Raw genomic sequence first — 23,181 nt, forward strand, 5'->3', positions numbered from 1 at the left:
ATCGGGCCATGTCTGGGGACATTTTTGGTTGCCAAGACCCAGGGCAGGGAGGGCCTACGGGCATCGAGTGGGTGGAGCCAGGGTCGCTGCTCATTGTCCTGCCCGGCCCGGGACGCTCCGCCCCACCCCCACCCCACCCCACCCCACCCTACCCCACACTCCACCCCACCTCCACTCCACACCCCCACCCCACCCCATCTCCCACCCCACCCCACACCACCTCAACCCACCTCCACCCCACCCCACCCCACCCCACCTCCACCCCACCCCACCCTCCCCCCGCACTCCATCCACTCCGACCCCACCCCACCCCACCTCCACCCCACCCCACCCCACCCCCCACCCCCCCCACCCCCCCACCCCACCCCCACCCACCCCACCCCACCCCCCCCCCCCCACCCACCCCCCCCCCCCCCCCCCCCCCCCCCCCCCCCCCCACCCCCCCCCCCCCCCCCCCCCCCCCCCCCCCCCCCCCCCCCCCCCCCCCCCCCCCCCCCCCCCCCCCCCCCCCCCCCCCCCCCCCCCCCCTCCCCCCCCCACCCCCCCCCCCCACCCCCCCACCCCACCCCACCCCCCCCCCCCCCCCCCCCCCACCCCCACCCCCCCCCCCCCCCCCCCCCCCCCCCACCCCCCCCACCCACCCCCCCCCCCCCCCCCACCCCCCCCCCCCCCCCCCCCCCCCCCCCCCCCCCCCCCCCCCCCCCCCCCCCCCCCCCCCCCCCCCCCCCCCCCCCCCCCCCCCCCCCCCCCCCCCCCCCCCCCCCCCCCCCCCCCCCCCCCCCCCCCCCCCCCCCCCCCCCCCCCCCCCCCCCCCCCCCCCCCCCCCCCCCCCCCCCCCCCCCCCCCCCCCACCCCCCCCCCCCCCCCCCCACCCCCCCCCCCCCCCCCCCCCCCCCCCCCCCCCCCCCCCCCCCCCCCCCCCCCCCCCCCCCCCCCCGCCCCCCCCCCCCCCCCCCCCCCCCCCCCCCCCCCCCCCCCCCCCCCCCCCCCCCCCTCCCCCCGCCCCACCCCCCCCCCCCCACCCCCACCCCCCCCACCCCCCCCCCCCCCACCCCCCCACCCACCCCCCACCACCCCCCCCCCCCCCCACCCCACCCCACCCCCACCCCCCATCTCTCCCCCCACCCCACTCCATCTCCCACCCCATCTCCACCCCACCCCATCTCCACCCCCACCACCACGAGGATGGGATGTCCGCAGCGCTGGGGCCGAGAAACCCCGTGGTCCCTCCCAGACGGTGCTCGGGACTCACTACGTGTTGGATGAACAAATGAATTGTGTTTGTGTGTTGCTGTTTCTCTCCACTCTGTTTTTATTTTTCAATTTTTATTTACTTCTCTTCCTCTTTGTCCTTGGATAACTGCTTTTCAAAGGAAAAAAACCCTGGGAGGGGATCAGGGGCTCGAACTCCACGCCTGGATCCGCCCCGTGCTTGCTGAGCGGCCGTGGGAAAGTCCTCGTCTCGCCTGGACCTGTTGTCCTGTCGTCTCCAGGTCTGCAACAGGCTCCTGTTAACCCACCAAGGCAGAGGATTCTTTGCCCCATGAGCTCAAATGACCAATTCCTGAGACAGCGGGTTTCAAAAAGAGAAAGAGTTTTTGCTAGGCATGAAGGTCTCCCCAAACTGCAGTAATTCTGATAGTTTTATAGCATCAAAAGATGGGCAGGTTTTAGGACAATGAGCACAGTGGCTCCAGATGATGTAATTGGAGGTGATTTAATCATTGAGCATATGAAGATTGATTACATGCATAGTCACAGAACAGATGTAAGAAAATGGCGGCCTTAATATGATGATGGGTGTGATTTTTAGTGTTATAATGAGGTACAGGTGACTTGCGGGTTTAGGTCGAATCTACTGTGCATGTCAGGCGGGCCCATTCGGGTTAGATCCAGCTTCCGTTACCAAGATAACTTTGGACTTGGGGTGGGTTAGTTCTGGGCTGACCCAAGGCCCTTTCTTAATAAACATTAGGGGCTGTCTTTAGTGATCAAAAACTGGATGAATGGGTACAAATGAAGGTTAGTCACAGGTTTTTACAATCACAAGGGCACAAGATAAAGGCTACACAATTATTATCAGAGATCAAGGCAGCTGGATTATAGTTCAGGTTTCAGGTATGTCCCTGTGTCTACTCTAATAAATCAGAAATTGAAAAGGAATATCTATATATTGATTTAGTCATCATAGTCATCGTAGCCCTTAAATCCTAACTTCTCCGTTACGCTCCTGTGCCCAGTCCCTTGAAGTGACCTTTCTGGATCTAATCCCTTCCCATGTCGATTAAAAAAGATGACCCCCCCCCCAGAAGAGTGGGATTTAAAAAGGGGGAGCCCAAGGATCCTGAGCCCTCGTTTCTCCCTCCCCTCACTTCCTTTCCTTTGTCTTTCATTTCTCAGCAAAGAGAAAAAAGGAGAGGGGAGGGCCTTGGAGGGGAGAAAGTGACAAGAAGGTGTAAATGGCTCTGCTGGGAAGGACGGGGGAGGGTGACGCTCGCCAGGGACTGGAGAGAGGGTGCTGGTGCTGAAAGCCTGCGGGTGGGGGGTGGGAGAACACACAGCCACAAGACCTCAGCTCCCCGGAACCGGTTCATGAACACGAGATGTAGTGGTTTCAGATCTCAAACAAAAAACTCAGGTGTGCAAGAAATGCCACTTAATTCACATTTTCTGTAACTATGCTGGATACCTGTTTTGAGCCCTCATTCCCCCTTGCAATTTGGAAATTTGGAAATGAGCACCCCGTCTCCTGCAGTCGTCTCCCCAACCATCATATCCTAGGCGACTAAACCAGTTTTTATTTAAATATCCACAGTTTCTCTTTGTGGATATGCCTGGCCCTCAGGGTGTGGCAGGCGACTGGGGTCTGAACTGATCATTCCTTCCTTCCTTCATTGATTCATCTAGCAGCAGGTACGGGGTGCCTCAATGTGTCAGTCCCCGAACACAATCCAGGAAGCGCCCACGACCCCATTCCAGCCAGGGAGGGCTGGGGGCTTCTGAGGAAAAAACAAACAAACCAAAACAACTTTTTTGCTCTTTTTTTTAACTTTTTATTTTGAAATTATTTCAGACTTGCAGGAAAGTTGTCTAAGGAAGTTCCGAATACTCAGACCACCCCACATTTACATTTTTTACTGTGCCAGATACATAACATAAAACTTACCATTTTAACTGTTTTTTTTTACATCTTTTATTGTGAAATATAGTATATACACAGAAAAGTGATTACATTCAAAGTACAATTTAACAAGTAGTTAGAGAGCAAATTTCCAAGAATGTTATGGGTTACAGTTCCATTATTTTAGTTATTTCCTTATTGTGAAGTATAACATGTATACTGAAAGGGGATAACTTTCAAAGTACGATTTAACAAGTAGCATTTTAACTGTTTTTAAGTGTACAATTCAGTGACATTAATACTGTTATAATGTGCTACATCACCACCTTCCATTACTGACATTTCTCATCACCCAAAACAGAAAATATTTTGCTCATTAACAGCAGCTCCCCATTCCTACCTTCCCCAAGCTCCTGGTTACCTCTAACCTACTTTCTGTCTCTATGAATTTGCTTATCCTAGAGATTTCACATAAGTGGACTCATACAATATTTGTCCTTTTATGTTCTCTTTCCATACGGTTTTCAAGGCTTATCTATATCATAGCGTGTATCCAAACTTCATTCCTTCTTATGACTGAATAATATCCCATTTTGTGTATACACCTCATTTTGTTGGTCCATTCATTTGTTGATGGACATGTGGTTTGTTTCCACCCTTTGGCTCTCATGAATAATGCTGCTATGAACATTAGCGTGCGAGTATCTGCTTAAGTTCTTGCCTTCAATTAAATTAAAAACTCTTGCAACACAGAACACCCGGTGGTCCGTGGATCTTCTGTTGCTTCAACAGTGTTTCGACAGAACAGACCTGGGGCAACCTCCCCCCACCCCCGTCTTCAGCCTTAGACCACCCTCCAACTTCCTCTTCAGCTGCAGCCTCTGGGGCCATCTTCTCAGCCCTGCCCTGCTTCCAGGAACAGCTAACACTGTTTTTTGTGGTTAGCTCCTCAGTGTCAACCAGCCATTAGTTCCCAGATCCATCAGAATCACTGCTCTGAAGTGGACCATCTGGTCAACCTGCATCTGCAGGGCAGCCTACACCTACCTCTTTTGGGGCTTCTATTTCAACTGCAAAACTTTTGTGCATCTGTTCTGGTTTGCTAAAGCTGCCATTAGGCAAAATACCAGAAAGGGACTGGCTTGTATAAAGGGGATTTATTAGGTTACAAATTTAGTTCTAAGGCCATGAAAATGCCTGAACTAGGGCATCAACAAGAGGATACCCTCACCGAAGAAAGGCTGATGGTGTCCAGAACACCTCTGTCAGCTGGGAAGGCATGTGGCTGGCATCTGCTGGTCCTCTGCTCCTGAATTCTGGGTTCAAAATAACTTTCTCCAAAATGTCTCCAGGCTCCTGTCTCTCTTAGCTTCTCTTGGATCTCTGCTTGGTTCTCCTGGGGCGTTTCTCTCTAAGAATCTTGGATTCCTCTCTTAGCTTCTCTGAGCTCCTTCCCCTGGTGAGTTCTCTTAAAAGACTCTAGTGATCTAATTAACACCCACCCTGACTGGGTGGGGTCACATATCCATGGAAACAATCAATCAAAAGGTCCCACCCCACAAGATTGGATGAAAAGATCATGGCTCTTCTGGTGTCCATACAGCTTCAAACCGGCACAGCATCAAATGTTTACATTTTACCACATTTGATTTCTCTGATCTCACTCTTTCTTGCTCTCTTTCTCTCTCCATATATATGCATGTATTTATATTCTGAACTGTTAGAGAGTAAGTTACAAATGTTATGCCCCTTTATCCCTAAATTCTTCAGTGTTTTTCCTAAAGACAAGGGCATTCTCTTACATAACCACAGCAAAATTATCAAAACCAGGAAGTTAACGATGAAGTACTAATATCTAATCTACAGGCCTTACTTAAATTTCATTAATTGTCCTGCTAATGTCTTTTAGAGCAAAAGAAAAATATTCCAGGATCCAATCTAGGGTCATGCATTGCATTTAATCAGACCTCACTGGTGTCCTTAATCAGGAGCAGTTCCAAGTCTTTCTTTATCTTTCATGAACTTGATATTTTTGAAGAGTACAGGAGAGTTGTTTTGAGGAATGATCCTCAATTTGAGTCTGTCTGATGTCTTCTTGTGATTGGATTTGGGTTACGCACAGTGGAGCATATCAGAGAGGTTGATTTGTCCCATGACTGACGAAGTCAATTTTAATCGCATGGTACAGGGTCTGCCAGGTGTCTCCTCTGCAAAGATACGACTTGTCCCTTTGTTCATGGGAAACTGCTTAACAGGTATTGTTCCCTAAAAATTATTAACTTTATGTTATAGGAATTTCATCTCAATAAAAATTTTTAAATATACTTAATTTTTTCATCTTCATAAGAATATTATATGAAATATATTTTTATCCTCTCCCATTTAAGTAAACTGAGTCTCAGTGGAGGCAAGTTGCTAGTGTAAGATCCCAGAGTCAAGATTTAAACTCATCTCTCTATGACTCCAGAGACCAAGCTCTTTATTTTTAACAGTGATGAAATTCACATCACCTAAAATTCACCAATTTAACAACTGCAAAGCATACAATTCAGTGGCATTTTGTACATTCACAATTTTGTGCAACCACCACCTCTATCTAGTTCCAAAATATTTTCAGTACCCAAAAGGAAACCCCATACCCATCAGACAGTGGTATCCCATTCTCATCTCCCAAGCTGTGTTCTGTCTATAGGGATTTACCTATTCTGGATTAAAAAAAAGTAACTTGGGGGGAGAGTCTCTGAGACTCTCTGAGTGTGCTTCTTTGCTCTGTGTGAAAGCTTCCAGGATAAACCCCTCTTCAGGGCATAAAAAAGCCCCAAACCCTGAGTTGTTATGTCATCCTGTCATCACCAGGGGGCGCCAGACTTAGGTTAAAATTGAAAACAGGGAAGGCAAAATGGGAAGACTTCGAGACCTTGGTAACACCGAGCAGTTGAGTAACGCAAATCTTAAGGCTCACCCCACCTCTGGAGTTCCAGTTACGTGTTCCAGTTACGTGTTATTGCTTAAGCCAGTTTGGGTTTGATTTCTATAACTTGCACCGAACACTTTCTGGATATTAAACCCCTAACCGTCACCCCAGCATCTAAGTTTTCTTGGGGTGGGGGTGGAGGTTTCGTAAGGCCAAGATGTCAAGAGCAGCGGTTCTCAGAGCTCTCAAAACTCCCCAGTGGGATCCATTCCCCATCAAGCTTCAGGGGTTAACCTGTGCTATGTTCCCAACCACAAGTGCCCCCCGTCCTCCAGCTTAGCCCCCCTGCTCTCTGCACCCCACCCTGCCTCTCTGGGCATACAGGAGGACCCAGTATTTTTCTTCATGAATTCTGTGGCCTGAAGGAGTCTGCAACTCATCTAGGTCCTGCCTGGATAAATACATCAGTGTCTACTCTGGGGTCCTGGTGCCCTCTTGGGCTCATGGTTGACAGTATCAGTTGCCCACCCTACAAATGCTCCCCATCTACCCTTCTTTTCTTTTGTTCAGGTATAGGGGAGCACTGAGCTCAGAGAAGCAGAGTCCCTCTCCCCATGAGAGGATAAACCATGCTGGGTATAAGCCAGTCATGGCAACCCCATTTCCCTTTGCCAGCCATTGATTTAGGTGGTGGTGTGGGATTAGATCCTTCCTACTTTGTTGGGTAATTAAATGCTACTTCTTTTATGAAATTATGCTAATTTTTTCTACATATCAAAATCTGTGATGTGTGAGAATCGTCCCCAAGACAACCCTCACTTCTGACACCACTTGCAAGTTCTGGGATACCCAAGGCCACCCTCCGGTTCAATAATTCATAGAACGACTCACAGAACTCACCGAAAGCCATTACACTCATGGCTGTGGTTTCTTACTGTGAAAGGGTGTCAATTAAAATCAGCCCAGGAAAGAGGCACATGGAACGGAGTCCAGGAGAGTTCAAAACGCGAAGCTTCCAGCTCTTTTCTCCTAGTGGAATTGTGGAGAGAGCAAACTTCTCTGGGCAACTGTGTGGGATGGGACACATGGAGTGTTGTCAACTGTGGAAGCTCACGGAGGTCTCTCACTGGGGCTCTGTCATGTAGATGTGTTTGGCCACCCGGGGGCCCGACCTCAGCCCCAGTGGAGATGGAGCTGACACATGTGGTCCGAAGTCCCCACCATAAGTCACACCGTCTGCAGAGACAACGGGGCACGGCCCAAGGCTCCCAGGAAAACAAAGACACTCATCAGGCAGGACATCCTGATGGCTCAGAGCTCACCTCCCAGGAGCTGAGGGCAAAGACCAGACTCTCTTTGGACAAGTCAATTCTCTACTGCCCAATGTCCTTACTCGGAAAATGGAAGGTTAGCAACCCTAGGCAACCTCCAATTTTCTTTTCTGGTGCCTGATACCAAAAGTATAGAAACATTGATATAAGGAGATAAGAAAGGTCCTGGTTCCCAACTCTTCCCCAAACCCACCTGTGGGAGCGCAGGGCCCCGGCCTCTCCCTGACACTGAAGTCCAGAAAGCACACAGCAGCCTGCGGGACCTGGGTCAGCTAAGGTTTAAGCGAACTTGCCGGAGGAGGGAGAGGTGTGCAGATGGTCAGTGTGAGTTAGGCACCAGGCTCTCCTCTGTGTGGGATGTCGGCAGGTGACTTTGTTCTCCTCCGGGGCCCTTTAGGTATTGCCTGACCCCGAGGATAGTTAATCTTTCCCCCATGTCACAAATCCCCTCCTTTTCATGTGTCTATGTCCTTATAGTCTTTGGAATGTCTTTGTTTCGGGCCCCTGTAACTGGCCTTGCTAATTCCTGCCTCATTGTGGATTGTTTTCACACTGAGCTCTGAACCAGTGGCCGTCAGAGCAGCTGACTGACTCCTCGCTTCACTCCTGTAAGTCCCCATAATAAAGTTATGTCTCACTTTGTTCTTGGTGTTTCCTTTCATCTCCCTGACAAACCAGCCCCTGCAGGCCGGAACTCTAGTCCTGTCCCAGCAATTTCCTTCTCAGAAAATGGCCACAACCTACATCCAGCTTCTCAATCATTCCTGATTTCTCTCTTTCCCTCCTTCTCTAGCATCAAGTTCTGTTGTCTCTGACTACAAAATCTTTTGACATCTCTCCTTCCTTCTGAACTGTTGCAAAATGCCTTCCTGCTTCTATTCTTTGCTCCCCAAAATTCATTTTCCACACAGCTTCCAGTGTAACTTTCATATATGAATGAGAACTGATTCCTACAAAATCCTCCAAGGGCTGTCTGCGCTAGCTAGAATAAGATCCCTGTCTGAGGCCTCCAAGGCCCTCATACTCTGGCCTCTGTCTGTCTGCTCTCATTGCACGTTCCCCTTCACCCATTCTGTTCCAACCACACTCCCTTGAATGCACCAACCCGCCGTCATCTAAGCCTCAGTGCTTTTCCCCTTTATCTGTTTATCCTCCAGATCCCACTCTTCCACTTTTCTGAGTCCCCTGCCCTGAGTCGACACTCTAAAGCAGCCACCTGCGGCGCTCCATCGCGGGCCCTCTCCTTAGCGCGCGTCATAATCAGCAAGCTCAGGGGCCTATAACTCTATCCTACTAGTACTTTTTAGCCTGGAGTGTGGGTGTGTGTGTGGGGGGTATCCCAGAGGGGGCAGGGAGATATCTTTATCCACCCCTGACACTTTTAGGATTTACTGATTCTGATCTCTGATTTATCAGTCTCTCTCTCTTTATGGATTTATTGATATATCTCTCCAAAATCATGACTAACAATCTTTTTCTCTACATCCCTTTTCCTTGACCCCAGCCTGCCCCCCAAGCACTGAGGTATTAGCCTGCTGGGAACACTCATTAACAGCCAAAGGAACTGATTATCCACTCCATTTATTTCCCATCATGTACTTGAAGAAATGAGGTGGGAGGATTTAGCCTGCCCTCCACTAATGGCATATTTAAGTGTCCAAAAGACGAAGGTTGCATGTTGAGAGGCAGGGAAAATCCGGGCAGAAAATAGGAGGGACTGGGTTTTGTTTATCTTTGCTTTCTTCCACTTTAGAATATTGAAATTAGGAAAAAAAAAATGCATGGAGAAATATAGGGAGACAGGGGTAGAGTGACATAGATAGGCAGAGTTAGATGATTATAGATCAATTAGATAGATATAGAGGAAAGATAATTGAAAGCTACATAACTAGGTAATAACATAGGACCCTAACCATATCTGCCTATGAAGTTTTGTGATGATTAAATGAGTTACTCCATTTAAAGCATTTAGAACAGTCCCTTAGGGAGTGCTCAAAAATAGTATTTAAGGCTAAGTAATTATGTAGCTAGATATCTGGATGGATGGATGGATGGATGTGCAAAACAGATAAAAAGAGAGAGAAAAATACACAGAGGGTCAGAGGGAGTATCTGAATCTCAGATCAGATTCAAGCTGTTTCCCAGAGTTAGAAAATGGAACAAATATTTCCAGACAAAGGCTGAGTGGATGATAACAGAAACAGCTTAACTATTGGGCCTTTGCTTCATGCCGGGAACTGTGGTGATAGCTTCATATGGCTCATCTCATCTAATCTGAGAAAACTGTCCTATAAAACTAGTTCAATTGTGATCCCCATTTCACAGAGGGGGAATGTAAATCGTGAGATTTTAAATAACACGCCGCAGGTCACACAGCTGATAACAAGATACTAGTCCCATTAGTAACAAGTTCCATGGCGATAGGTTGTCTTTCTTATACACTGCTGTATTCTTAGCTCAACAAGTGTTCCTTAGATGAAATAAATGTTTACTGAAGAAAAATACATGAATTTTGGATGGAGGGGAAAACATTCAGGTTTCAAAACACAGGGTCATGCTGTCATTGCTTTGGTTTGGATGGAAGGGCATCAGGTGGGAGTGGTTTCTACTGCAAACAACTGAACAACAAAGTAATGGTAGCGTCAATAACACAGATATTTATTACCTCACTTTAGCAGATTTGAGGCATGTGATTGGATTGGATTGGATTGGATTGGACTGGATTGGAATTTGTTTGCTTGGATCCTGCGCTGGCTCGGTGTCCCGCAGTTCTTTGGGAATTTCTTCTGTAGTTGTAAGTTTATTGAAGAAGCTTCAGGCATCAGGTCCTCAGACCAGCACCCCATGCAGGAAAGAAGAGGCAACGTCAACCAAGATTCTTCTGCTGTGGCTCTACCTTTATTCATCTGGGCAGTAATAATCCCTCCTGGAACCTCCCTGTGGAGTTTTCCTTTCATTTCGTTAGCCACGACAGAATCATGTGGCTTCCAAGAGCTGCAACAGAAGTTCTGAGACCAGAAATTACCTGATTCTCTTTTCGGTTTAGACCAGTCCTAATTAATTCCCTGGGGCTGGCCATGGGTCACAGGCCAGCTCAGGGGTCCCCTGTTTTCTGAACAGAAGCAGGGCTCTCCTAGCAGAAGTGTGGGCTGGGTGGGGGCACGGCTGTTGAGTGGTCTACAGTGCCTTCCACAGGGAAGATGTAAGGATATAGGAAGAGTAAAGTAGTCAAGAAAGTGCCCAGACTTAGGAGAGGGTGAAACATCATTCTTTATCTGAATACACGAATTCGTTGAGTCAGAAACTAGAACAAGACAATCAGGGGTGGGAGATGAAGGGATGGGAGAGAGTGCTGAATTCATGCAGAGATTCTGTTTGGGGTGATGGGAGAGTTTGGTAATGGATGGTTACAATGGTAGCACAACACTATGAAAGTAATTAACAACACTGAATTGAATATTTGAAAGTAGTTAAAATGGGAAATTTTAGGTGGTATATATGTTACTAGAATGAAAAATTTAAAAAACCATTAAACTGTACAACACAGAGTGAACCCTAATGTAAACTATGGACTATAATTAATAGTCTAATTATAATAATAATGTTTCATCGACAGTAACAAAGTACCACACCAAAGCCATATGTTAATAATAGAGAAAACTCGGGAGGGATATATGGGAACTCTGTGCTTTATGCATGATTTTTCTTTAAACCTACACTTCTCTAATTAAAAAAAAAATGAGAGAAAAAAGCATTACTTATCTGAAACTACAGAATTTCTGCATTGGCTCTTCCCCAGTGGCAAATTCTGTGGCCCTAATATATCAATACAGGGACTCATTCTGCTTTCTCTGCCCTTACAACCCTGGGAATGACTCTCTAACTCTCTCCATTCTTATGCCTCCTACAGTACATTCTGCACACAGCGATTTGAGCAATCTTTTGAAAACACATATCTGATCATGTCCCCCCTTACTTTTAAAGCTTAAAGGCTTCCTGCCATCCTTGAAATAAAGTTTAAACTCATGGCCATAGCCCACAGATCCTGCATTCTGTGGGCTCTGTCTAACCCTCCAAATAAAACGTGGGCTACCCACTCTCTGCTCAGCTGCTACTTTTCATCTGCCCTGTTTTCAGTTGTAATAGAGACTGGCTACCTGTTCACAAAATCTATTTCCTCTTCTTTCTGGGCAGACCTAGACTACATTTTCCAGCCTCCCATGCAAGTGGATATATTGATGTGACTGAATTCCAACTAGACACAAGCAAAAAATGATACATGTCACTTCCAGGCTCCCTTCCATAATCACCCATATCCTTCCTTTTCAGCTGTGTTGATACGGGCGAACTGTGCAAATATGGTGACGTCACGAAAGAAAAGGAGCCTGGTTTCTTGAATCACTGTCTCCCGATCCATAACTTCCATTCTGGATTATACATGAGTGACAAATTCAGCTCTACTGTGGCTGAGCCTTTATCTGTTCTTCCCTAACTAGCGCACATGCCCATGGCTCTCAGAAGATTCTCAAACAAACTGGTGATGTCCCAAAAAACCATGAAACTTCCCTGGACTAGATGTCTAAAGCACCTCCAATGTAACCTTCTATTATTGTGGGATTTAAGGACCTCCAGGAAAAAGCCGAGCTGTGTTTCCCTCTATCAGCTCTCATTTCACATGGGAAGGTTATTAGTTCATTTACCAACGTGCCAGCATCTCCCTCCACACGCATGTGTCTAGGTATATTACTTCTTCTGGTTTGGTTTTCCTTATTTTAACTCCCCCAATGGCTATAAATAAACACAGTGCTTTGAGCAGGAGTCACTGGCTTTCAAGAAAGAGGAACCCACTTAAGCTAACTTAAGGAGAAGACTAGTCGGCTTTTAGTTACATCTAGCAGAAGACCTAACTCAAAACAGCCTTAATAATAAAAGAAAATTAATGCTTTACATAAATAAAAATTTTAGAGCTATCTGGACCCATGTAAGATTGTGTCCTTAAGAGAAAAATGTGTTTTTTCCTTCCCTTTCCCCCTTCCTGCCAGCAGAAATAGGGATGTGGTGGCAACCAATCTGGATCCATTTCACAATCAGTAATTCTGGGTTGATAAAATATTCCCGTTCTGCCTACCATGGGCACATAACCATCTGAAAATTCTTGTACATTGTTTGGAGGAAAATTGTTCATTCTTTTAGTATGTATCAAGTACTTAATGCAAGCATATCACGCTGCTGGGCACTCTTGGGAAACACGAAAAATTAGATTTGGCTGTTATCTTCAGGGATCACCCAAGAGAGGAGGACAAATCATACGACAGAACCTCAGCATTCTCCAAGCAGCACATCCAGAGACTGTCCCAAACCTCAAAGCTTGCTGATTCCATCACACATGACATTCCCCGCAACACTCAGTGACGGGTGCTTTAAAAGGCTTCTGGGGATTCTTCGATCAGTGTAAACGACAAAGAATCAACAACAAAGTTCAATCGGCCCTCTACTGACTCCAGCCAGCAGGCCTTTCTTGCTTTGACTCTTTGTTGTTCTGGATTCTTAGTTGCTGATCTGCTGATGGAGGTAGGAAAGGGATTTATTGGAAGGATATTGGGAAGTCACAGACCCCCTGGGAAGGAAGACAAGAACCAGGCAGGACCCATGTACGTGAGACAAGCCAGGACCAGAGTCAGAAATGGACTGTGTTTGCTCAATAACAAACATTCCCTGGGCATCTCCTCTGTGCTCAGCACTGTGTCAGGCCCTGGACTAGCAGAACTAAGACACAGCTGACGCAGACTTCCATGTGAGTGCCAAATCCCTCTGGCATCTCCCCAACCTTCTTCTCACGCCCTCCAGCCCCACCCGAATCCCTCACTCTCTAGAGGTCTCCAGGGAAGGCTCAGGACGATGACGACACCTATGCCCAGCCCATCATCCAGCTCACTGCCTTACCTGAGTTACGAGGGGCAAAAGGTCCAGTGGTGGTCACGGTCGTAATTGCCCGTGGTGGCACACCAGAACCTGTGGTGCAGCTCATTGGCGCTAGTACAGCCGCTGTACAGGACCCCGCGGTACAGGAACGGGAACACACAAGGAGGGCTTGTCTGTGAGGCTGAGGGAGGGAGAAGATTCCATTTAATGACGGATGAAAGTCAATACTCATCAGAGGCTAGAGTCTCAGAAGCAGGTCATCCAAAATAACTTATTTACAGCTCGATCTCCCTCTACAGCAACCTTGTCAAGTGGCCGTCCAGGTTCTGCTTGAACTTCCTCAGAGACAGAGCGCTCACCACCCACCAGGAGAGCTCATTCTTCCCTAGAGTCCCCTAGATTGTTAGAAGGGTCTTCCTTACTATACCCCTTGCTAGGGAGGCTGGAAAATCCAGCTCCAGAAGAGACTAAACAGTGTGGTGGCCAGCAGCTCCATCTCTAAGGCCACCCAAAATCAAGTTCATTTCCTTGTTCTCCCCCCATGTGACTTTGACCAAAGGACTTAGCCCCTTAAAGGCTCCTTGTCTCAACAGTAAAGGAAGAATAAAGAGACTCCTAATAAGTTGGTTGTTCTGAAGATTACATGATATGAATCATGTGAAGGACTATGCTCTGTAGCAGTAAGAAGCATGAACTAAGTAGACACATTGCAACATGCTGGTCCTTCATCTGTTGATGGGAAAAGTTAAAATACAATGCTATTCACAAAAATTTAAAATATGCACAAAAGAGTTGATAGCATTTTGCAGGAATGCACATAGACAAAAAGATGCACAATAAAGATGTTAGGATGGTTGATGGTGTGAAGGGAATGGGGATATAATAATATAAAGCCAATCATTCAATCAATCAAAGAGAAAAATCAAACCTTCTTTGAAGGTTGCATTTGATGTTTCAGTAGCCATGTGCCACAGTTGCTCCTGAATTTCTACTGCCAAATAATACCTTAATGTCTTGTTTAGTTTCTCTGAACAGGATTCCTGCTCATCGGGGAGACTTAGCTAGACAAGCTTTGAGGTCCCCTCCAACTTGCAATGTTATGTTTTTTCCATTTTCCACACAGCCTGTTGAAAATTCATTCCCAACATCACTTAGAAGCAGCTTTTATTCTCATTTTCTCTTCTGACGGCAGAGCTGACTATCAAATGTTTTGTTGAGTGGATGAGTGAATTGCCCACATGATCCTGCAGGCCTTCTTTCCTGGTCTCTGACCTCCATCTGCCCCACGCATTCTGCCCAGCCCACATGGCACCAGTGTGCCTGCTCGACAACCCACATAGCCTCCTTCTCCATTGTGGCCCTCAAAGCTTTCTGCCAACAGCCCCCTTATCGCATCCTGCTTCCTTAGCTCCATTTCCCCACTGCTCACCTCTGGCCAAGCATTTCAACACCGACCCCCTGATCCATTCATATCCCCTTCCAGGGCTTGTGTTCTTCTCCTTCCACCTCCACACCTCCTCCCAGCAGGTTCTGTCTTTGGCCTGTCGGGCCTAGACCCCTGAAAATGAGGAGATGCTTGTACCTTGAAGCGAGCAATACGCCCACTGTCTGTCCACATCATAATTCTCGGTCAGGGAGCACCAAGGATGCCGAGATCCATGCCCCCTGCTGATGCACATGCTGTGTTTCCGTCCCTTGAATACAAAGGGAAAGACGCATTTGGGTCCATAGAACAACTCACTCAAAACTGAGGAGAAAGAAAAAGGATAGCAATCATTGGTTTGTCCATGCATTGGTCATTATTTTTTTCATTCCTGATGCACTAATGCAGTGTTTGTGAATCCATTCATTCATTTATTTGTTCATTTGTTTCTTTCATCATCATTTGACATCTTCTGCTGTTTGTTTATGGGAGACAAAATGAGGGGATCTTGTTCGGAAAAAGTGTAGTCTGTGCTCAGGTTCTGTTTGAGAGCCAAATGCCAGCTAATCCAAATCCAGCACAACAACCCTGTACCTATACTCAATGTCATCCGCTAATAACTTGCCAAAGAACAAGCAGGTTATAAATGGCAGGTCCAACATTTGAGCCCAGGTCAGTTGATATAAAACACTCTCTCTGCCCAAACTCATTAAGTATTCTGGGGTAAGGGACTAAACTCTTTAATCCTCTCCTTCTTCATCTGCAAAATGAGGATAATGTTTACATCACAGGCAATAATACTGAATAATAAACACTGTCTTTATCAGCCAAGCCCATTCCTACTTCCTCTGAGAAGCTGGTGACAGCATCCCATTCCCTTCTGCACAGTGATTGGATCCACAATTGGCAAATCACAGTGATTCCTTGAGAGATTTGATTTTTAATAGGAAAGGGGAAGAGATGGGATGGTCTTTGTCTTTTGTTATGGGGAGGTCAGGACATATGTGTAGCAATAAAAATAGAAGGAAAGGAGTAGTGTAGTTGATAGAAGAAGACTTGGCCACATTCCCAGATGGTTCCCCCATTTTAATACGTTACTTGAGTTGGGAGAATAACTCCAAAGCTTGTCTTCATCATGGTTTGCGGTGTTCCCACACTACTGGCTCCCTTATTGTCTCCCACCCTTGAGGCAGTGGTAGGATAGGGTTTTCTGATGAAGGAAAGGAAAGACACACTCTGCTCCATTGCTGTTGCCCCCATAGAAACATAGAGAGTGGATTGGACTCTAGAGATAAAAACCTGGGTGAAGGGCATGGGCTTTGGGGTTTACTCATTCATTCTTTAAATAGTGACTAAAGGCCTGTTACAGGCAAGATCCCTAGCGTGTGGGACTCACAATCTATGTTTTCTTCAACAATGCATGTTAAAAAATAACTTATCCTAAAAATAGGTAGTGAATTATTTATTTGTAAGAAAATACTCTCGCTGAGATTTAAGTTCATTTTCTCCATCTCCAAGAAAACTAGATCAACTGCTCAGTTTCTTCATTGGGGTCAAACACTGGATTGAATCTTGGTTGAATATGTTTTTGTAGTATATCTCTTAATATTTACAGAAGTTTTGTGTATGTTGACTTTGTTCAAACTAGACTGAGATAATAAACATGACAAACCTCAAAAGTTAGTAAGGCACTGTCCAAGAGCAAGGTTGTAACATAAGTAATAACATATCTACTGTTTAGTTCTTTCTTCTTCAGAAATTCCATTGTGATTTCTTTACCCATCCCCCAAGGACCTGCTTCCATATTATTTTTAATTTTTCTCTCTGTACTTTAAAAATATTAAAGAACTGACACCAGTTCACTTTCAAAAAATTGAAGAAAATGGAACACTACCTGATTCATTTTATGAAGCCAACATCACGCTCATACAAAAATCAAGTAAAGATGCTACTAGAAAGGAAAACTACAGGCCAATATCGCTAATGAATATAGACGCAAAATTTCTCAACAAAATACTTGCAAATCAAATCCAAAACACATCAAAAAAGTCATACACCGTGACCAAGTGGGAGTCATCCCAGGCATTCAAGGGTGGTTCAACATAAGAAAATCAATCCATGTAATACAACACATTAACAAATAAAAAGGAAAAATCAAATGATCATCTCAATAGATGCTGAAAAAGCATTCCACAAAATTCAGCATCCCTTTTTGATAACAACACTTCAAAAGGTAGGAATTGAAGGAAATTTCCTCAATATGATAAAGAGCATATATGAAAACCCACAGCTATCATAGTGCTCAATGATGAGAGACTGAAAGCCTTCCCTCTAAGATCAGGAACAAGACAAGGATGCCCGCTATCACTACTGTTATTCAACATTGTGCTGGAAGTGCTAGCCAGGGCAATCCGGCAAGACAAAGAAATAAAAGGTATCCAAGCTGGAAAGGAAAAAGTAAAACTGTAGTTATTTGCAGATGATATGATCTTATGTTTGGAAAACCCTGAAAAATCAATGACACACCTACTTGAGCTAATAAACAAATTCAGTAAAGTGGCAGGACACAAGATTAATGCACATAAGTCAGTAATGTTCTTATACACTGGAAATGACCTCTTCAAGACACCCAAGAAAAAGATTCCATTCACAAAAGCAATGAAGAAAATCAAGTACCTAGGAATAAACTTAACCAAAGAGGTAAAAGACCTCTACACAGAAGTTACATAACTTTACTAAAAGAAATAAAAGAGGACCTAAAGAGATGGAAAGACATTCTGTGTTCATGGATAGGAAGGCTAAACATCATTAAGATGTCAATCCTACCCAAACTGATCTACAGATTCAATGCAATTCCAATCAAAATTCCAAAATCCTACTTTGCAGACTTGCAAAAGCTGGTTATCAAATTTATTTGGGAGAGAAAGGGGCCTCAAATTGCTAAAAACATTCTAAAAAAGAAAACCGAAGTGGGAGGACTTATAATTCCTGACTTTGAATCTTACTATAAAGCCACAGTAGTCAAAACAGCATGGTAATGGCACAAAGATGGACATACTGAACAATGGAATCGAATTGAGACTTCAGAAATAGACCCCAAAATCTACGGTCGACTGAATCTACTGAACTGGGACAGAACAGTCTCTTCAACAAATGGGGCTGGGAGAATTGGATATCCATATCCAAAAGAATGAAAGAGAATCCCTACCTCACACAAAAATTAACTCAAAGTGGATCAAAGACCTCAATATAAGAGACAGTACCATAAAACTCCTAGAAGACAATGCAGGGAAACATCTCCAAGACCTAGTATTAGGAGGTAGCTTCTTAAACGTTACACCCAAAGCACAAGCAATAAAAGAAAAAATAGGTAAATGAGGTACCCAGTGTTCTTTTTTACTTCAATTGCTCTTTTTCACTCTAATTATTATTCTTGTTATTTTTGTGTGTGTGCTAATGAAGGCGTCAGGGATTGATTTAGGTGATGAATGTACAACTATGTAATGGTACTGTAAACAATCGAAAGTACAATTTGTTTTGTATGACTGCGTGGTATGTGAATATATCTCAATAAAATGATGATTAAAAAAAAAATAGGTAAATGAGAGCTCCTCCAAATCAAAAGCTTCTGTACCTCAAAGGAATTTGTCAAAAAGGTGAAGAGGCAGCCAACGGAATGGGAGAAAATTTTTGGAAACCATGTATTTGATAAGAGACTGATATCTTGTATGTATAAAGAAATCCTACAACTCAATGACAATAGTACAAACAGCCAAATTATAAAATGGGAAAAGATATGAAAAGACATTTCTCCAATGAGGAAATACAAATGACTAAAAACGTATGAAAAAAAAATGTTCATCTTCACTAGCTATTAGGGAGATGCAAATTAAGACACAATGAGATACCATCTCACAACAATTTGCCGTTAACCAAACAGGAAACTACAAGTGCTGTAGAGGATGTGGAGAAATTGGAACTCTTATTCATTGCTGGTTGGACAGTATAATGGTACAGCCACTCTGGAAGACAGTTTGGCAGTTCATCAGAAAACTAGATATCGAGTTACTCTATGATCCAGCAATTTCACTTCTCAATATATACCTAGAAGATCTGAAAGCAGTGACACGGACAGATATTTGCACACCAATGTTCACAGCAGCATTGTTCACAATTGTCAAGAGATGGAAACAATCCAAATGTCCTTCAACAGATGAATAAACAAAATGTGGTATATACATACAATGGAATACTACGCAGCAGGAAGAAGGGAGAAGGTCATGAAGCATATGACAACAGGGATGAATCTTGAAGTCATAATGCTGAGTGAAATAAGCCAGACACAAAAGGAGAGGTATTGTATGTTACCACTAATGCGAACTCTGTGAAAAATGTAAAATAAGTGTCTTATATTGTAGAATATAGGGGACCTAGAGACAGACAGAAGCTAGTGAAGGGAGAATGATAATCTGATATGCACAGATATGATAATGAGGGTGAAGTTAATGGTATGAGAATGGTCAGGTGTGACTATAGTTTGTTAATGGGATTATAAATATCAGTGATGCATTGAAGGTGACATGTTCATAAATCATTGTTTAAAGGCAGGTAACCCACAGAGTAGCACCATGAAAGTAAATAAATGTTAGCATGATATACTTATGAGGTATGACACTGGTGCAGAGGGTTAACAACCGAGTGGTATATGGAAAAAAAAAATACCCATTACATATTAAGTAGAGTTGAGAGGCTATCCTGGAGGTTTCTCTTATGCAAGCTCCAGCTAGACATCCCAAACAGCCACAGTACGCCATGCGCTTACCAGAAGGAGTCCCCAAATACCTATATCCCTACCTGAGATTCTATAAAAGATTCACTGACTAAGTTTTATCTCTCAGAAACTTAAATCCACCAGAGTGTTCCTATGCCAGACAAGTCCTAAAACCCAGAGGCAACAGCCTCTTTAAGAACAACAATCAGATGGAACCCCCTTCCCCATACTGCAGACACCCCCTTTCCATATGAATAAGTTAGGGTGGTCACTGCCTAGACACCCCTGAAGATGGAGAAAGAGATTAAGTGAGAGGAAGGAGTAGCAACAAACAAGATAAGATTCAAAAAAGTCTATGAATACTGAAACTTTATATATTTAGATGCTGGGCTGTTAGATTAGCTGGGAGGAGGTAAATGACATGGTGGAACTGTAACCTATAATAACCTTTGAAATTTGCTCTATAGCTATGCGTCAAATTGTGCTTTGAAAGTCTTCACCCTTCTGTCTATACCTTACATTGCATAATAAGGAAAGAACTGAAACTTTGGAACCGTGACCCATGATATTCTTTGATATTTGCTCTCTAACTACTTGTTAAATCGTACTTTGAAAGTTATCACTGTTATGTATACATGTTAAAATTCACAATAAAAATGCATTAAAAGAAGAAAAAAATATTAAAGAACTAAGGAATTTAAAAAAACAACAACAGATACTGAGCACAAACAATGCTTAACTCATCGATGAGGGAATCAAAACTCAAGTTGATTCCTTGAGTGTTGCAGGAAACACACACATATTGTTAGTAAAGAAAAATATTAGATTAGCTACAAACCTATAGGGAAACAAACCATAATATCTTTGGGATTAACTTTTATATCAGGCTATTTCTACATTAACCTCTAAAGCTTACAACACTATAAACCAGTCTTCCTTTATTAACTGTGTTTTTTTTTAAATTAGGTTTACAGAAAAATCATGCAGAAAATAGAGAGTTCCCATTTACCCTCCCCCAATCTGGACACATTGCTAATGTGGTGCCTTTGTTACAATAGATGAACAAATATTATTATAATTGCATTATTAACTATAGCCCATGGTTTACATTAGGGTTCACTGTTATTGACTCTGTTTTGTTAATCAAATGTAGTATGATATCAAAATTATATCCCAACAGTGTAAGACATGAGGGTAACCAGGTGTATCAGAAAATGCTCTAGTGCAATATTTAAAAATCAAGCTGTGCCAGTTTGAATGCATTGTGTCCCCCAAAATGCCATTATCTTTGATGTAATCTTGTGTGGGCAGATGCATTAGTTTTGATTAGATTGTAATTCTTTGAGTGTTTCCATGGAGATGCTACCCACTCAACTGTGGGTGATGACTCTGATTGGATAATTTCTATGGAGGTGTGGCCCTGTCCATTCAGCATGGGCCTTGATAAGTTCACTGGAGCAGTATATAAGCTCAGACAGAAGGAGCGAGCTTGCTACAGCCAAGAGGGACACTTTGAAGAACACACAGGAAATGAGAGAGGAGCTGCAGATGAGAGACAGTTGAAGACAGCCATTGAAAGCAGACTCTTGTTCTGGAGAAGCTGAGAGAGGACAAACGCCCCAAGAGCAACTGAGAGTGACATTTTGAAGAGAAGCTGAAGCCTAGAGAGGAACATCCTGGGAGAAAGCCATTTTGAAACCAGAACTTGGAGCAGATGCCAGCCATGTGCCTTCCCAGCTAACAGAGGTTTTCCGGACGCCATTATCCATCCTTTAGTGAAGGTACCCAATTGTTGATGCATTACCTTGGACACTTTATGGCCTTAAGACTGTAACTGTGTAACCAAATGAATCCCCTTTATAAAAGCCAATCCATTTCTGGTGTCTTGCAATCTGGCAGCATTAGCGAACTAGAACACAAGCATTTATCATTTTGTCTTTTACCAAGTTTGAGATAATTTTTTCTTTGATTGATGTATTCTCATTGCTTAAATAATTACAGGGTGAATGGGCCATGGGATGCACCCAGAGAACAGCAGATGTGAGTGTGAAGAGTCAAGAATCTAAGACAGAGTGCTGGAGAAACTGGGCTGAGCCGAGGCCAGACTGGAACCAAGGGCTGGTTAGGACAGCCAAGGTTCCGTCCTGAATGTATTTGACACCATTTGCAGCCTACAAGAAAGTGGTTTCCCACACCTCGGGCTGCTATCCCGGGATGGAGAAGACTGGGGTGGTGGAGAGGAGAATACCTGTGTGGATATGCCCCGCCAGACAGAAGAGAGCCTAAGAATGCATGCTTCTCTAGGAAGCAAGACAAGTCACTCAAAACCAATATAGCTGAAAGCTACTGGGCAGAAAAGGAAAAGTAACACCAGTCACTATTACTTTTCATGACAGCTGTTACCTGTCCTTGGACACGTGACCCCTTCCTGAGTTTTCTCGCCTTTAAAATAAGCATTATCAGTGTCAGTGGCACCTCCTATCCCATAAGGATTAATGTGTTAGTATTTGTAAAACACTCAGAACACTGCCTGTAACCCTGTACACCTTGAAAAATAAAATAAAATCAGGTAAAATCTCATAATGAGAAGATGGGTAAGATGTTGATGTGACAGGGGCAGGTTGTTTCTTTTCTGTTAATAACTCTGGTTCCATGATGGTCTGAGGGGCTTGTAGCTTGTAGCGATTCTTCAAATTATGACGCAAAAAGGGATTTCATTGAAAATACACATATAAATGTCTTTAAAGCATATCACTTTGGAGGTCAAAAGTTTCTAAAAACCTATGCCCATCTTCCACGTTGCCCAGCCAAACAATTTGACATTAGTAAGAATAATAAGATTTTAAAATTTAGGCCTATATTTGTCTTTTCAATTTTACTAAAGAAACCCCCAAATACACACACAATAAAACAGTGAAAAGGGGTCCTTTTCAAGGTTAAAAACAGTTTGCATAAATATAAAACCTACTCTCAAATGTTTAGAAAATAGATAAATGATAGATAGATATTTAGATAGGATGATATGGGAAATGTGGCAATATGTTAAAACTGGTGGATCTGGGTATGGGGTATAGTGGAGTTCTCTGTATGGATTTGTATTATTTTTGCAACTATTCTGTTGGTTGTAAAATAGGAATAATAATAATAATAAATAATAATAATAATGGCCTCACGGTTGTTTGTAAGAATAATTGCTTAAGCTTTGAGGACTCAGGACATAAAGCAATCTGGGCAGGAACCCACTCGGAAGGGTATTTAACTTAGAAACTTATCATAACCCTATTAATTATAATCCTAAGCACTTACCAAGCTCCAAGTGACATGCCAAGTGCTTTATGTAACTGACCTTCCTGAACCTCTCCAAACCCTCTGAGGCAGTGAATATGAGGCAAACACCAGCTCAAACAGGTAAAGAACTTTCCCAAGGTTACTCAGCAGGTGATAACCAGCTTCAAACCCAGGCACTCGGGCTCCCGAGCCGGCTTTCCTGACCATCACGCAGCACGCCTCACAGTGACGAGTGAACTCCCTGTTGGTACAATTAGAGAAGAGGACGCTGGAGAGAGGGACACGACTGCTCCAGGGACCCGTGCTTCCAAGGGGGTGGAGAACGTCTTGCTCCTGGTCCGTTGTTCTTTCCCTGAAATGACGCTCTCATCTGCATCTTAGCAACAGAACCTCAGGTCTCCTGTTTCATTC

General features: G+C 44.4%; 1 protein-coding gene across 7 annotated transcripts in view; it reads right to left on the minus strand.

Moving 5' to 3' along the window:
- Nucleotides 1-9,629: 9,629 nt before the first annotated feature.
- Nucleotides 9,630-23,181, minus strand: part of ZNF444 (zinc finger protein 444) — a 51,930-nt gene continuing 38,378 nt past the window's right edge. For 4 of the 7 annotated variants that reach the window (XM_037818855.1, XM_037818859.1, XM_037818858.1 and 1 more), the window contains exons 7-9: nt 14,871-15,035; nt 13,310-13,469; nt 9,630-10,374 (exon numbers count right to left, since the gene is read on the minus strand). In XM_037818855.1, coding sequence (XP_037674783.1) covers nt 13,315-13,469; nt 14,871-15,035 — 320 coding nt within the window. In that variant the 3' untranslated portion in view covers nt 9,630-10,374; nt 13,310-13,314. Of the gene's footprint in view, nt 10,375-11,008; nt 12,929-13,309; nt 13,470-14,870; nt 15,036-23,181 lie in introns of those variants that run through there. The other 3 variants (XM_037818856.1, XM_037818857.1, XM_037818862.1) reach the window with 3 other exon arrangements.

The sequence above is a fragment of the Choloepus didactylus genome, chromosome 27 (assembly GCF_015220235.1).
Source record: "Choloepus didactylus isolate mChoDid1 chromosome 27, mChoDid1.pri, whole genome shotgun sequence".
NCBI classification, from domain to species: Eukaryota; Metazoa; Chordata; class Mammalia; order Pilosa; family Megalonychidae; genus Choloepus; species Choloepus didactylus.